This window comes from Stegostoma tigrinum, chromosome 5 (assembly GCF_030684315.1).
Source record: "Stegostoma tigrinum isolate sSteTig4 chromosome 5, sSteTig4.hap1, whole genome shotgun sequence".
Classification (NCBI taxonomy): Eukaryota; Metazoa; Chordata; class Chondrichthyes; order Orectolobiformes; family Stegostomatidae; genus Stegostoma; species Stegostoma tigrinum.
The window spans coordinates 75,596,817-75,609,098 of NC_081358.1; the positions used below are offsets into that span (position 1 = coordinate 75,596,817).

The 12,282-nt window shown below is 37.5% G+C and overlaps 1 protein-coding gene across 5 annotated transcripts in view; it reads right to left on the reverse strand.

Annotated features, from left to right (window-relative positions):
* Window positions 1-12,282, reverse strand: part of efr3a (EFR3 homolog A (S. cerevisiae)) — a 195,527-nt gene that overhangs the window by 26,871 nt on the left and 156,374 nt on the right. For 4 of the 5 annotated variants that reach the window (XM_048528934.2, XM_048528932.2, XM_048528931.2 and 1 more), the window contains 3 exons: window positions 11,869-12,000; window positions 10,944-11,011; window positions 7,464-7,591 (listed from right to left, as the gene is read on the reverse strand). In XM_048528934.2, the coding sequence (XP_048384891.1) occupies window positions 7,464-7,591; window positions 10,944-11,011; window positions 11,869-12,000 (328 nt within the window). The remainder of the gene's footprint in view (window positions 1-7,463; window positions 7,592-10,943; window positions 11,012-11,868; window positions 12,001-12,282) is intronic. The other variant, XM_048528933.2, reaches the window with a different exon arrangement.

The window sequence follows — 12,282 nt, forward strand, 5'->3', positions numbered from 1 at the left end:
TACACAAAGGTAGATTATAGTGCATGAAAAAGAAAAATAGATAGATATTAAGATTTTAATCATTCTATAAATACTTTAAACATTGGCAGACAACAAAAACTGTTATAAACCTTTTCTTAAAAATCCTGTGTCAATATCTAAAGAAGAAACAGCAAGTCTACTTTTCAAGATTCGATTTATTTTACAAAAGAAGTCAAATAATTATAAATATGATAGACATAGGATATGGAAATTTTCGGAAATTTAATCAATTTCTAAAGGATCACTTATGTAATTAAGGCATATGTCTTGAAAGTTTACAGGCACTGAGATAGAAAATGGAAAGGTAACAGTTATTTTGTAGATTGGTAAGATGTAGATTGTGGCATGTCCCAAGGATTTGTATTTCAGTCTTCTTTGTTTGCCATTTTTGTGAATCATTTGGACACCAACAGACAAGAAATGATGTTGAGGGTTACAATTATCAAAAATAATAAATGGGCCAGTGAGGTTCATTGCACAGAATTAGTAAGCTGTATACCTTTTGGGGAAATAAAAAGAATAGTGAAAGGAAGTTGATCTCAATTGCAAGACACTAAAGAGAGAGAAAAGGGAGTGATTTCAGAATGCAAAAACATAGATCCTCAATTAAATAGGAAGGCAAGTAGAAAAAGAGTACTGAAATTTTAATGAGATTCTGGGGTTAGTACAAATGGGTGATGGTAACTTTGTCTGAACGGTTAGTAAGGCCAGAGTTTGAACATTTGAAATAATTTTGTAAAGCGCATGAAAAAGGGGGAGAATAACAAATTTAAAAAAAATCACATTAACAACCACTTTCCTGATATCATTCAGAAGACTTCAAAAAACAATTTAGATGTTTCGATGAATATTAGAAAGGGTTTCGGTGCTGAAGAATGTTTAAAAATTCACAAGATTAATAATGAAATCGTTTTGAATAGTCAGCATTATGTGAAAGAAAGCGACGGAGACTTGAGATCATCGCTATAAGAATGAAGGGGATATTTAGAAAACTTGTTCTGCCTCCACACAAAGATTGTTAAAACTTGGAACATATTATCACAAGGGGCTGTTGAAGTAGACATTATATAAAATGGAGCTAAATTATTTGCTGAACAGGTTACAGGATAAGAAGAGGGATATTGAACTAGAGCAATTGAAAAGCTAGCATTATAAAGTTGTATGGTTTCTTTCAATGCTAAACATTCCGCAATTCATGAAACTGAAATACAAGCAACACCTTTGCAAGCCCAAAGTTTTCAAATGCTGCAGACTCGGAAATTTAATCAAAATGTTCGAGTAAGCTCTCCTGATGGGACACTAGTGCGTACCCAGGGCAGCAGGATTAGATAACATTTTCATATTTAGCGTTGACTTGCGATACAATTTTTAGAAAGCATCTTAATTCTAAACCAAAGCAACTATCATTTGCAAGAATACCCCTAATAATAATAAAAAAGATTGTAAAAATATTTTATTGTGACAGTCTCACAGTTCAGCACATTATAAATCAACTGTAAATGATAAACTAGGACAATAAGCTAGAACACAGAAGTTGCTATCCTGACACTTTACTCAGAACAGTTACTTTTAGTCTTGAAGCAGACAACAGTTTACTTCTATTCAGGTAGCATTTCTCCTTTTCATATACCACAGGGAACTTAAAGACAGATGATACTAATTGCCATACAGTACACTAAGTCATTCTGGGGACTACAGATTTTCTCTTTGAAAATTTAGCAAAATGCAGAGATGCACTGGCACAAATGCCAGACTAGTACAATCACGGGGGAACACTGCTAATTTAATATGTTTTTACTAATAAGGTAACATATAAAATCATACATTTCATGAGTACATTGATCAGCTAAAAGCCTTTTTCTACATTCCTATTTTAACTTTGAACTTCAAAAAAAGTAATGACTAAGGTCACAAAATTTGTGAAATTAAATTTGCAAAACCAATTGGCACAATTATGCCATAGAGCTGGATGAACACAACAGGCCAAGCAGCGTCAGAGGAGCAGGAAGGCTGACATTTCTGGCCTAGACCCTTCTTCAGAAATTTCTGGAAGGGGGCCTAGGCCCAAAATGTCAGCTTTCCTGCTCTTCTGATGCTGCTTGGCCTGTTGTGTTCAACCAGCTCTACATCTTGTTATCTTAGATTCTCCAGCATCTGCTGTTCCTACTATCTCTGGCACAACTACACCTTTGGCTTTTGAGCTAACATCTGTAGCTTTTGGGGTTTTTATTTTGTGACAGTCTTCTAACTACAGTAAAAGAAGCAATCAAGTGAGCTAATATTTATCACTCAGGTGCATCCATGTCTTTTTACATGATGCAGCTCTGTCTAAGCCAATGTTTACCTCTTGATTTCCGCCTGCACTTATGCTTGGGTTTTCGAGAAGGAAAAAGCTGGTTGTGGACTAAATGCAAGAGATAAGTCAGAGAAGAGCAATAATAAGTGTAAAAACAAAAGGAACTATGAATAGGAAGGACACATTTGTATGCGCTTTTTAAGTACTGCATATAGGTAAAGATACTCATTATGGTTATGTTAATGCATTATAGTTAATCAATATGACCAAACAAGTATCTTTTCTCATTAGAATACTTCAAACCAAATGGAAGCTTGAAGCATTTGAAATTACCAAAACTGATCAGCTACCCTTTTAAGTAAACAATACTAAATCACCAATGACAGCTTTAACGAACAGGCTGCTGTGTTATTCCATAGAGGAAATGATTGCTTCAAACTGAGATTTCAAATTGTAAAAGTATGGCAGAAGGAGGAATGAGGCTGATGAGGAACCAAAGAGGGGATGTACATGGAGGCAAAACAGAGATATTACGTAAACACTTTGGGTGGATTCATAGAGGTTCGAGTAACGTAGTATCTGGTGGACGTATGGCAGAATTGGGCGACAATTGCAGTGAAGCTCATCTCTACATCAAGATGATCTTTCTCCATCTTTGATACTTTTCACAATAAGTGTGGCGATCTTTGTGCTAGGCAACAGCGAGATGCTATTGGTTGGTCATTATTGATTGTTAAATAGCTTGTTGACACCACAACATGCTTTATTAATAAACAGAATCCCATTTTATCAATTTACTCTCACCTCACACCTTGGGACGGTCCAGAGAACATTTACTAGGCTGATCTAGGTATGGAGGGCTGTCTTATGATGAGAGGTTGAATAGGTTGGGCCTGTATTCACTGCAGTTTAAAAGAATGAGCGGCAATCTTATTGAGATGTACAAGATTCTTAGGGGGTTTGATAGGTTAGATGTGGCAAAATTGTTTCCCCTCATAGGCCAGTCTAGGATCAGCAGGCGTAATCTCAGAATAAGAAGCTGCATATTTAAGGTAGAGATGTGGGGGAATTTCTTCTCTTCAAAGGCAATCAATGTGTACAATTCTTTAGCACAGAATTCTAAACATACTGGGTTAAGTATAGACAAGGCAGAGATAAAGAGATTTTTCATCAATAAAGGAATGAAAGATTACTGGAAACGTGAAAGTGAACATAATCAGATCAGCCATGATCTCATTGAATGGCACAGCAGACTTGATGGGCTGAATGGTGTGCTTCAGTTTCTTACGGGCTTATGAATTCTGGGTTGTTCATTGGGCAGATGAGTTGTTGTTGGTATTGTGCTCAAAAAGATGGGATGGAAATTGGACATAAATGCCATGTGCATGGTAGGTAATTAATGAGTTGAGTCTGGTAAGATAGGACACGAGAAGTCGCATGCATCAATGATAACACCTCAATAGAACCTGACTTAACCAAAAAAATGCAAAATTCAGCCCTTTGCATCTGTCTTTACCAAGAAAGGTGTTGCCAGCGCATGGTGAAAAAGAAAGTAATTCAGACTCGTGAAGTTTTAAAATTGATAAATGGAGATATTGAATAGATTGTCTCGCCTTAGAGTTGATAAGGTACCAACATGTTGGCTGATTGCTCTTTCATCACACCACCCACTCTCCCATCTCTAGGCCCTTTTCCTTGACTTTCTCAATGGTGAGCCAGGCTGATAGCTCCTTGTATGTGAAACATATGGAATTAGGAGCAATAATTAGTATGGACAGAGCATTGTTGAACTAACAGTGGACAGAAGAAGAATAAAATGACAGGATATTACTAGCGTGCATCAAAAGGATCAATGCTGGGGCCAAGGCTGTTCACAATCTACATAAATGATTTGGATATGGGAAGCAAATATAATATTTCTAAACTTGCTGTTACATAAAACTATACAGAAATCTAAGTTGTGAGAAGAATGCAAGGGGGAGGTTCAAGGGGACTTGGTCAGGCTAACTGAATCGTTAAGGACATGGAAAATGATAGTAAATGTTAAGTATAAAGTTATCCATGGAAAAACAGAAAGAGAAAAGACTTTTTTAAAAAATCTCAAGGTTGAAGAGTGTTGATGCCTAAACTGACCCAGGTACCCTTCCTCATGAATTATGAAAAGCTAGCACACTAATGCAGAAAAACATATAAGGCAACAGACAGTGTGCTGATCTTCACTGCAACAGGATTCGAGTACAGGAGTAAAGTTGTCTCGCGAAGATCGTATCGATCCTCGGTGAACCTGCACTTCGAGTATTGCATACATCTTTAGTCTCCTTATCCAAGGATGATATACTTAACAATCGGGACAGCAGGGAAGGTTCACTCAATTAATCCTTGGGATGGCAGAATAATTTTACAAAGAGGGATGGAGGAAACTGGGGCAGTACCCTCCAGGGTGTTGAAGAATGAGAAGTGATTGCACTGAAATTTATAAATCCTTTTAAGTGGATGTAGACAGGATGTTTCCCTGACTGGGGAACCAGGGAACTTAGCGTTGGAAAAGAGGGAGCACATTTAAGACTGAGATGACGAGGAATTTCTTCATTTAGAAGCTAGTAAATCTTGGGATTTTCTATGTCAGAGGGATGTGGAAGCTCAATAATGGAGTATGAAGACAAAAATTGGAAGACTTCCAAATACAAATGACATCCAGAGATGCAACTGTCACATGCTATACCTGTATCAACATAGATGAGCAGCCATGGTCTAACTGAAAGGCTCTATCCCCAAATCCACCTTCTGACATGACCGCTCATAATTCTCCCATCTACAATGTCTCATGTGGGTGTCTGCTGATGGCTCCCGTTCAGCGGCCTGGCCTCTTTCTTGATGGGGTGTTGACCAAACATGCGTTTTAATTTTGCTTGAAGAAAACATTTATTGGTCAAAACAAACAATAAATCTGTTACCAGAACCAGACTGAATGCTACTCTTTGGATATTGCACAGGGCCAGGTTCTAAGAAATGGAGCTGGTTCCATAATATTAATAATCAAATTGTGTGTAAATGTCTGACAAAGTTGTGGTTGTAAAGTGTATCACAATGAAACCTGAACTTTTGATGGGTTTTGTAGAGAGGGGAATAGAGAACAAAAGCCAACAGGTTTTGCTAAACCTACATAAGCACTTCGACTCAAGTATGATTATAGGTCCCAATTCTGAGATGCGAGAGGAGGATTAAAGGGGCTGGGGAAGTGGGGCCCAGAAACAGACAACACACAAGGCCTTATGGTCTCTGTTCTGGGACCTGAGCAGATCTACACCAAAAAGACAAAACAGTTAACTAGAGTGGAGAGGGAAAAGAGAGAGAAATGGGAAAGAGAAGTCGGAGTATGTTTGCAGTTATGTAGCCGTCTGCCAAGTGAAAGGTCATGCCAAATTATTTCAGTTGGTGTCATACATTCGAAATGAACTGACCATTACAGTAGCGTGCAGCTAAGAGATTCAATTTATTAAATGTTCCACAATTAGCTTCAAGATAAATAATCAGATGATCTGAATTAGTGGGGCTGGCATGAGAAATATTATTCTTGCAGTCAAATTAAATCCCTTCCTTCTTTAAATAGTGCCATAGGTCTCTTTACAAGCAGAGAAAGTCTTGTCCAAAAGACAGTGCCTCTGGCAGTGTAGCATTTCTTGTTATTAAATTTCTAACTGAGGGAAACATTTTGTGGGTAATCTGTCAGTGGCAGAGCAGGTGACATTCCAGTCTCATCCTTTCCGTTTTATTCATATTTTCCCTTTTTTTTAAAAATGTTTTAGTGTGTTTTTCAATTTACCTTGGCTTGTGCCAGAGGCACTGCAGCAGCCAAGGGATGGCGTGGAGAGGTGATGGCCGGCCAGGTACGATAAAATGTGGAGCTGGAGGAGCGCAGCAGGTCAGACAGCATCTCAGGAGCAGCAAAATTGATGTTTCGGGTCTGAACCTGAAGAAGGGTCCAGATCCGAAATGTTGACTTGCCTGCTTGTCAGATGTTGTTTGACCTGTTCTGCTCCTCCAGCTCCACATTTTATTGACTCTGACTTCCAGCATCTGCAGTCCTTTCTATCTCCTGCTTAGTGAAACAAATAGGGGTTGGCTGGTGGACTGGGGCCTGGTGCGGTCAGCCTGTTGTGATCTCAAGCCTGGTAGTGCAGGGAAAATGAGACCACATGCAGAAAGTCCACAGCATGGAGAGACTGCAGGCTACGAAAGACTAACATTTTAAAAAAAATTATCTTCCTAATTTATACGAGGAAGAAATGTAATGTAGAACTTCCAGCTTTACTCTTTATTTCTCTATTTTTGTACGTAAGATTTGTACCCAGGTACTTTGTGACAATGAACCGAATTCTAATTCTGAATTAGATTGTATGTCCCTTAAGTGTCAAATCTGCAACATAGTGAGCACCCTTTCACATCATCATGGCACAAATTGCTAAATAAAATAAATTTACTGACTTAGTATTAGAATTCTGCATTTCTACCAGCCACTCACTAAGTGGAGATGGTGGTACAGTAGTAGAGGCCCAAGCAAATGAAGTGGTGTTATTGGTTCACATCCCATCGAGGTAGCTGGTGGAATTTAAATTCAATTGACTAGTTTTCAGTTCTAGATTTAGTCCCAGTTATGGTGGGCATGAAACCATAATTGACTGTCCCCAATTTCCATAGGGAAGGAAATTGGCTTACATGTGATTCCAGATCCAAAGCAATGTGGCTGACTGTTAACTGTGCTCTGAAATGGCCAGAGCGAACCACTTGTTTCAAGGGCAATTACATGTGGGAAACAAATGGTGGTCTTGTTAGCAGTGCTCACATCCCACAAACAAAATAATCCATTGTGAGGGGAAAAATGTGGCTTTTCCAACTATTCTGTGCAACCTGATTGAAAATATGATTCATTATTGGGAGCTTATGACTTGGAAAATATCTGGAATTCGTTTCATCTGTTGCAAAAAAATAGAAAAGATGTTTTATTGCATTTATATCAGAAAATCAAGTAAAAGTAGCTGTAAATGAATGATTCATTAGAAGCAAGCTTCATGATATTGTCATAATGCTTTTATCACTACCACTTACGTTTGCATTTTCTACAGTTTTGAAACAATTGCACTCCTACCTGTAGGTTGGGGTACGTAAGGCACCGACAGTCTATCCACACTGTAGCCACTGCCAGCCAGTGCATCTGCAATCTTGTTTTGTAAGAAAAGACAGCTTTTGTCTTGTATATCCAGGGTTTTGGGCAACCTATTAATAGAAATTTTAATACTACATATATTGCAGAAATGATAAAAACTCCTGTAACTTAACATTTTTCAAAGTAAATTTACATTGTTTACTAAGTAACAAAGTCATAAACATCCTCAGAATTTGTAAATATGAATATGATCTAACTTTTTACTAACTGAATGAAGGTTTAAACTCAAACAACTGCATAAGTATGCCTCTGCAAAATTTATAACTAATTGAACATCAAATACAGGGCAAAAAATAAAGTTTCTATAGAGGATGAGAGTACTCAAAGTACTGTATCACTGTAGTGCTAACACATTGTCATGGCTAGAGGGAATGGAGAGAAATCTCAGAAACTGTATTCACTTACATAATTTTTTGCTTAATTTATTTCTTTTAAAAATAGACATCCTGGCTGGACTCAAAAAAAGCCTGAGATTGATGATATCATTATATTTCCAGAATCTTGTAAATGGCCTGCATTAGCATTTCAGCGAAAGACAAACGGTGGTCTTGTCGGAAGCTGAGCTTGAGCAGACTGGAGAGGAAGGATACCAAGAGGACATTCCCTCCAGTGGAGGAAATGAAAACTATGGATCAGAGTTGAAGAATAAGAAGTCTCCCTTTAAGGCAAATGAGGAAAATGTTTCTTCAGAGGATAATGGAACCTGGGTTTTTACTTGTATCCAAGGCTGATATAGATAGATTATTCAAACACTACTAACTCAAGGGTCACGGGATGCCGAGAGGAAAGTGGAGACCACAGCTAGATTTTTAAAATTTAATTCATTGATATTGGCTATCACTAGCCGAGCCAACATTTATTGCCCGTCCCAAGGTGGTGGTAATGAGCTACATTCTTGTGGTCCATTTGCTGTCAGTACACCCACAATGCTGTTGAGGGAAGGAGTTCCAGGATTTTAACCAACAGCAGTGAAGGAACATTGGTATATTTTAAGATGCAAGATCAGCCCTGATCTAACTAAATGGTGATGCGGGTTTGAACAGCCAAAATGGTTTACTCCTGTTCCTATGTATGATCAATAGTTTTCAGTGTTGATCCTGTGATTCACCAGCTGAACTGATAATAACAAAACAAAGCCATCAGAATCATTAATGATGTTATTTTCCATCAAAATCATGGTTACAAAAACAAATTTCAGAAAGCCTAATAAGTGGTAAAGTTTGGGATAAAGTAATACAGGAAAAAATGCTGTCAGCAACATTTAGATGAAATATATTCACAAAATAATTCATGAACACAATCAAATTGATCAGGCTAGATTCCAACATGATAAATTGAGGAATGGCAATCTCATTACTGCCAACAATGATGAACTACGATAATCAAAAGATCATGTGTTGTTTGAGTGGTGACATGCAAATCCTGGCACTGACACTAAATTAAGTTTTAATTTTGCATGAATCTATACAGGCAATTAAGAATGATCAATGTTTTTCTTGCAAGTAAAATGTCCAAAAGCAAAAATCAGACGTATCAATCATAATTGACACCTACATCTTGAATACTAAAGCAAAGGCATATGACAAAATCTGAAACACCGAAAACTGTTTTTTTTGTTTTCTGCAACTAAATATCCAAGAAGCAACATTTCGTTATTAGCATCAACGGCACTCCTTTCAAATTATAAAGTATTCATGGAATTGACTAGGTAGGTTATATCCTCCTTAGAGGCCTAAGGATATTGCAGGTTCTCTGTTGTTGCTTCAGGAAAATAAAGTGTAGAAGAATCTTTGATGATTTGTAATACTTATTAATGTCCTATATTCCTCTGACATCAACAGTAACCTGCAATAGATAGCTGCCCGCTTAATCCCTCTTCTGGTTTATTTGTCATGCTGATTATCCAATATCCAGTAATGGACCAAACAGAAATTCTACCCAAGTACCGAGAAGATCAAAACCAGTCTTCAGGTCCAGACAAAAATGCATTCTCAAGCACTTTCCATCTCTTTTCCAGGTTCAAATTTGATGGCAATCCAGTCCATTTAAAACCTCGTCACTTATTTTAAATGGCTTTAACCACGTGCACCACTGTTATGGTTTGGAAAGACAGCGGCAAACTGATAACATCATATGTCCACTAGGTCAGAGGCCCAGGCTAATGTTCCGAGGAAACAGAGATAACAAGGTGTGCAGCTGGATGAACACAGCAGGCCAAGCAGCATCAGAGGAGCAGGAAGGCTGACGTTTCAGGCCTAGACCCTTCTTCAGAAATGTTCCAAGGATACTGGCTCAAATCCCACCATGGAAAAGGGTGGAATTTGAATTTAATGAATAAATGCGTAATTGACAGCTAGTCTTGGTCATAGTGACTAAGAAATAATTGCTAAATATTCACTAATGTTCTTTGTGGGAGGAAACCTGCTGGCTTTACCTGATCTGGCCTAATGTGGTTGGCTCTTAACCACCCTCTGAAATGCCCTAACTAGCTAGTCAGTGCAAGAGCAATTGGGGACAGGCAACAAATGTTGACCTCGCTAGCAGTCATTTCCCATGAAAGAATAAAGAAAAAAAGCCAGAGAATTGATGTGATGTGGCATACAAGATACACAAACACAGAATTAAGTTAGATGTGAGATGGTCTTTTTTGTTGTTCCTCAGATCAATTTATCTTCTGCAAAATGCTCGGCCTTGCCACAATTGCAAATTTTCTGCAAATTCATAGATGGGAAAATCTTTCATAAGGACCAGGGACACTTCAAATAAAAAATAGATGGATCACTGGATGATTTATCTTGGTCATTATCCTCACTCGGAACTTTTTCTGATCACCTTTCATGGTGAGATTAGAATTTCTCAAAATTCTTTTCCTCGAAGTGGCTCAGGATTTTTTTTGTATTAAGAACTCCCCCATGAGAGAGCGCTCTTTCTGGTAGGTGGAAGCCTCAGGATGCTGAATTATAATGCAACTGTATGGTACAGCAAAATACAAGCTGATCATTCGACCAAGCCCAGCAGTTTTGTACGTTTGTAAGCCTTGACAAATACATTTGGTCATTAGGTCAATTAAACAAAACATGCATACATATATATGGAATTAATCCAATTATAGCTATTTCAATGAAGTTCTGAATGTCAGGATTAGTTCTATTATTGAAGTACATGAATAATTTCATACAATATTACCTTATTTGCTCAAAGCCAAAAAGCAAGCACAATTTCTTGCCTTATTTTCACGACACTGCACAGTTAATTCCCTGACTATTGAATACAGTTCTACCATTATCGATTTTCTATTTGAATTGAGAATTAAAATCAAGATTTGGACAGGTTAAATGAGGCTCCACAAAACACATCTTCCATTGATCAAAAACTAATAATTTTATAAAGTGACGTATTTACCCATACTTTTCTCTGCAGATGTATTCAGGCAAAAGATATGATGTTTCTTTGCTTCTCACTTCAATCACCTTGGAAAAGCAGGAGGAGTTGTGGTTAATTAAAGTGGGATAATTCTGAACATCACCCAAAAACTTCAAAACTAAATCTCTAACATTATCAAATGAAACTTGAACCCAAGTAAGATGATAGTCATGTGACAGTTTAGTTTTCATCTACAAATATGTAAATAATTTCCAGGCTATGAAGATACTGTTCCAGCTCTATAGACTGTGTTTACCAAGTAAGATTAATCTTTTACCTCATGCTGTAATGAGGTTTTGATGTGCTGTGAAATATAAAGTTTAACATGGAAATCAAAACTGTAGAACACAACAAAGTGATGAAGACTGCCTAGCTATCAGGCTCAATATTCACAGTTGCTCTTTTAGATCTTTCACAGTCTCCTAAGTGTCTTCCGGCGCACACAGTCTGCTTAAGTAAATGGATTAATGCTGGGTGCTGCAGTAATTGGTACTCAGGTTAAGGATACCCAAGGTCCAGTTAATGTGTCTAAATTTCCACAAGGTACAGCAAATTCCCACCCAAGTTCTGCAGGAATTTGGCAGCCACTGTGTTCCATTCCCATCAAGGGTGCGGTTTTGAGGATATAATGGCAATTTCTCCCTCACCCGCATATGTTACACAGCAAGTCCTCTTTAACAATAAAATGCCCATATAGCATCATTGTCTACATTAAAAAAACGTCAATATATCAGTAAAGAAAAATCAGGTATAAAATCAGAAATAAAACCTTGTCAATTATAAAATACTTTCCTAATATTAATTTGAAGTACTGTCCCATGGGAACCAGAAATTATCTGATATTGTAGCAAAATGACTGCTTTATGCAAGTCTAGAATGAAGCTATTAAAATTAAGCTACTAACCTTGTTAACATGTTGACAGAAAGCTGGTACTGCAATCATCTGACTCAGGAAGTTCAAGTATGCAGCCACCAGAGCCAGTATGGCACAACGATTGTACACGGGTAAGTTATCTTCATTACTAACAGCTAAGTCCTACAGTGAAACAAAGATGACATTAGAGGTAAAGCAATTACTACATCTTTTTAGAATGTGCTTCTAAAAGTTTTGACCTTTAGCAAATCAGAAAAATACAGCAAGTTAAAATGTTTTACTTCTGATGTATGGTAATACCCTGCTGAATTTTAATGTGAAAAGCATGTCTTACAATGACAGGTACATGTGAAATATGAAGGTCCTTATGAATAAAATTAACTCAGTGATGTATTGCTGTTGCTGGAATGATTCCTGTTATGTACATTAGCAAACAATGTAAAG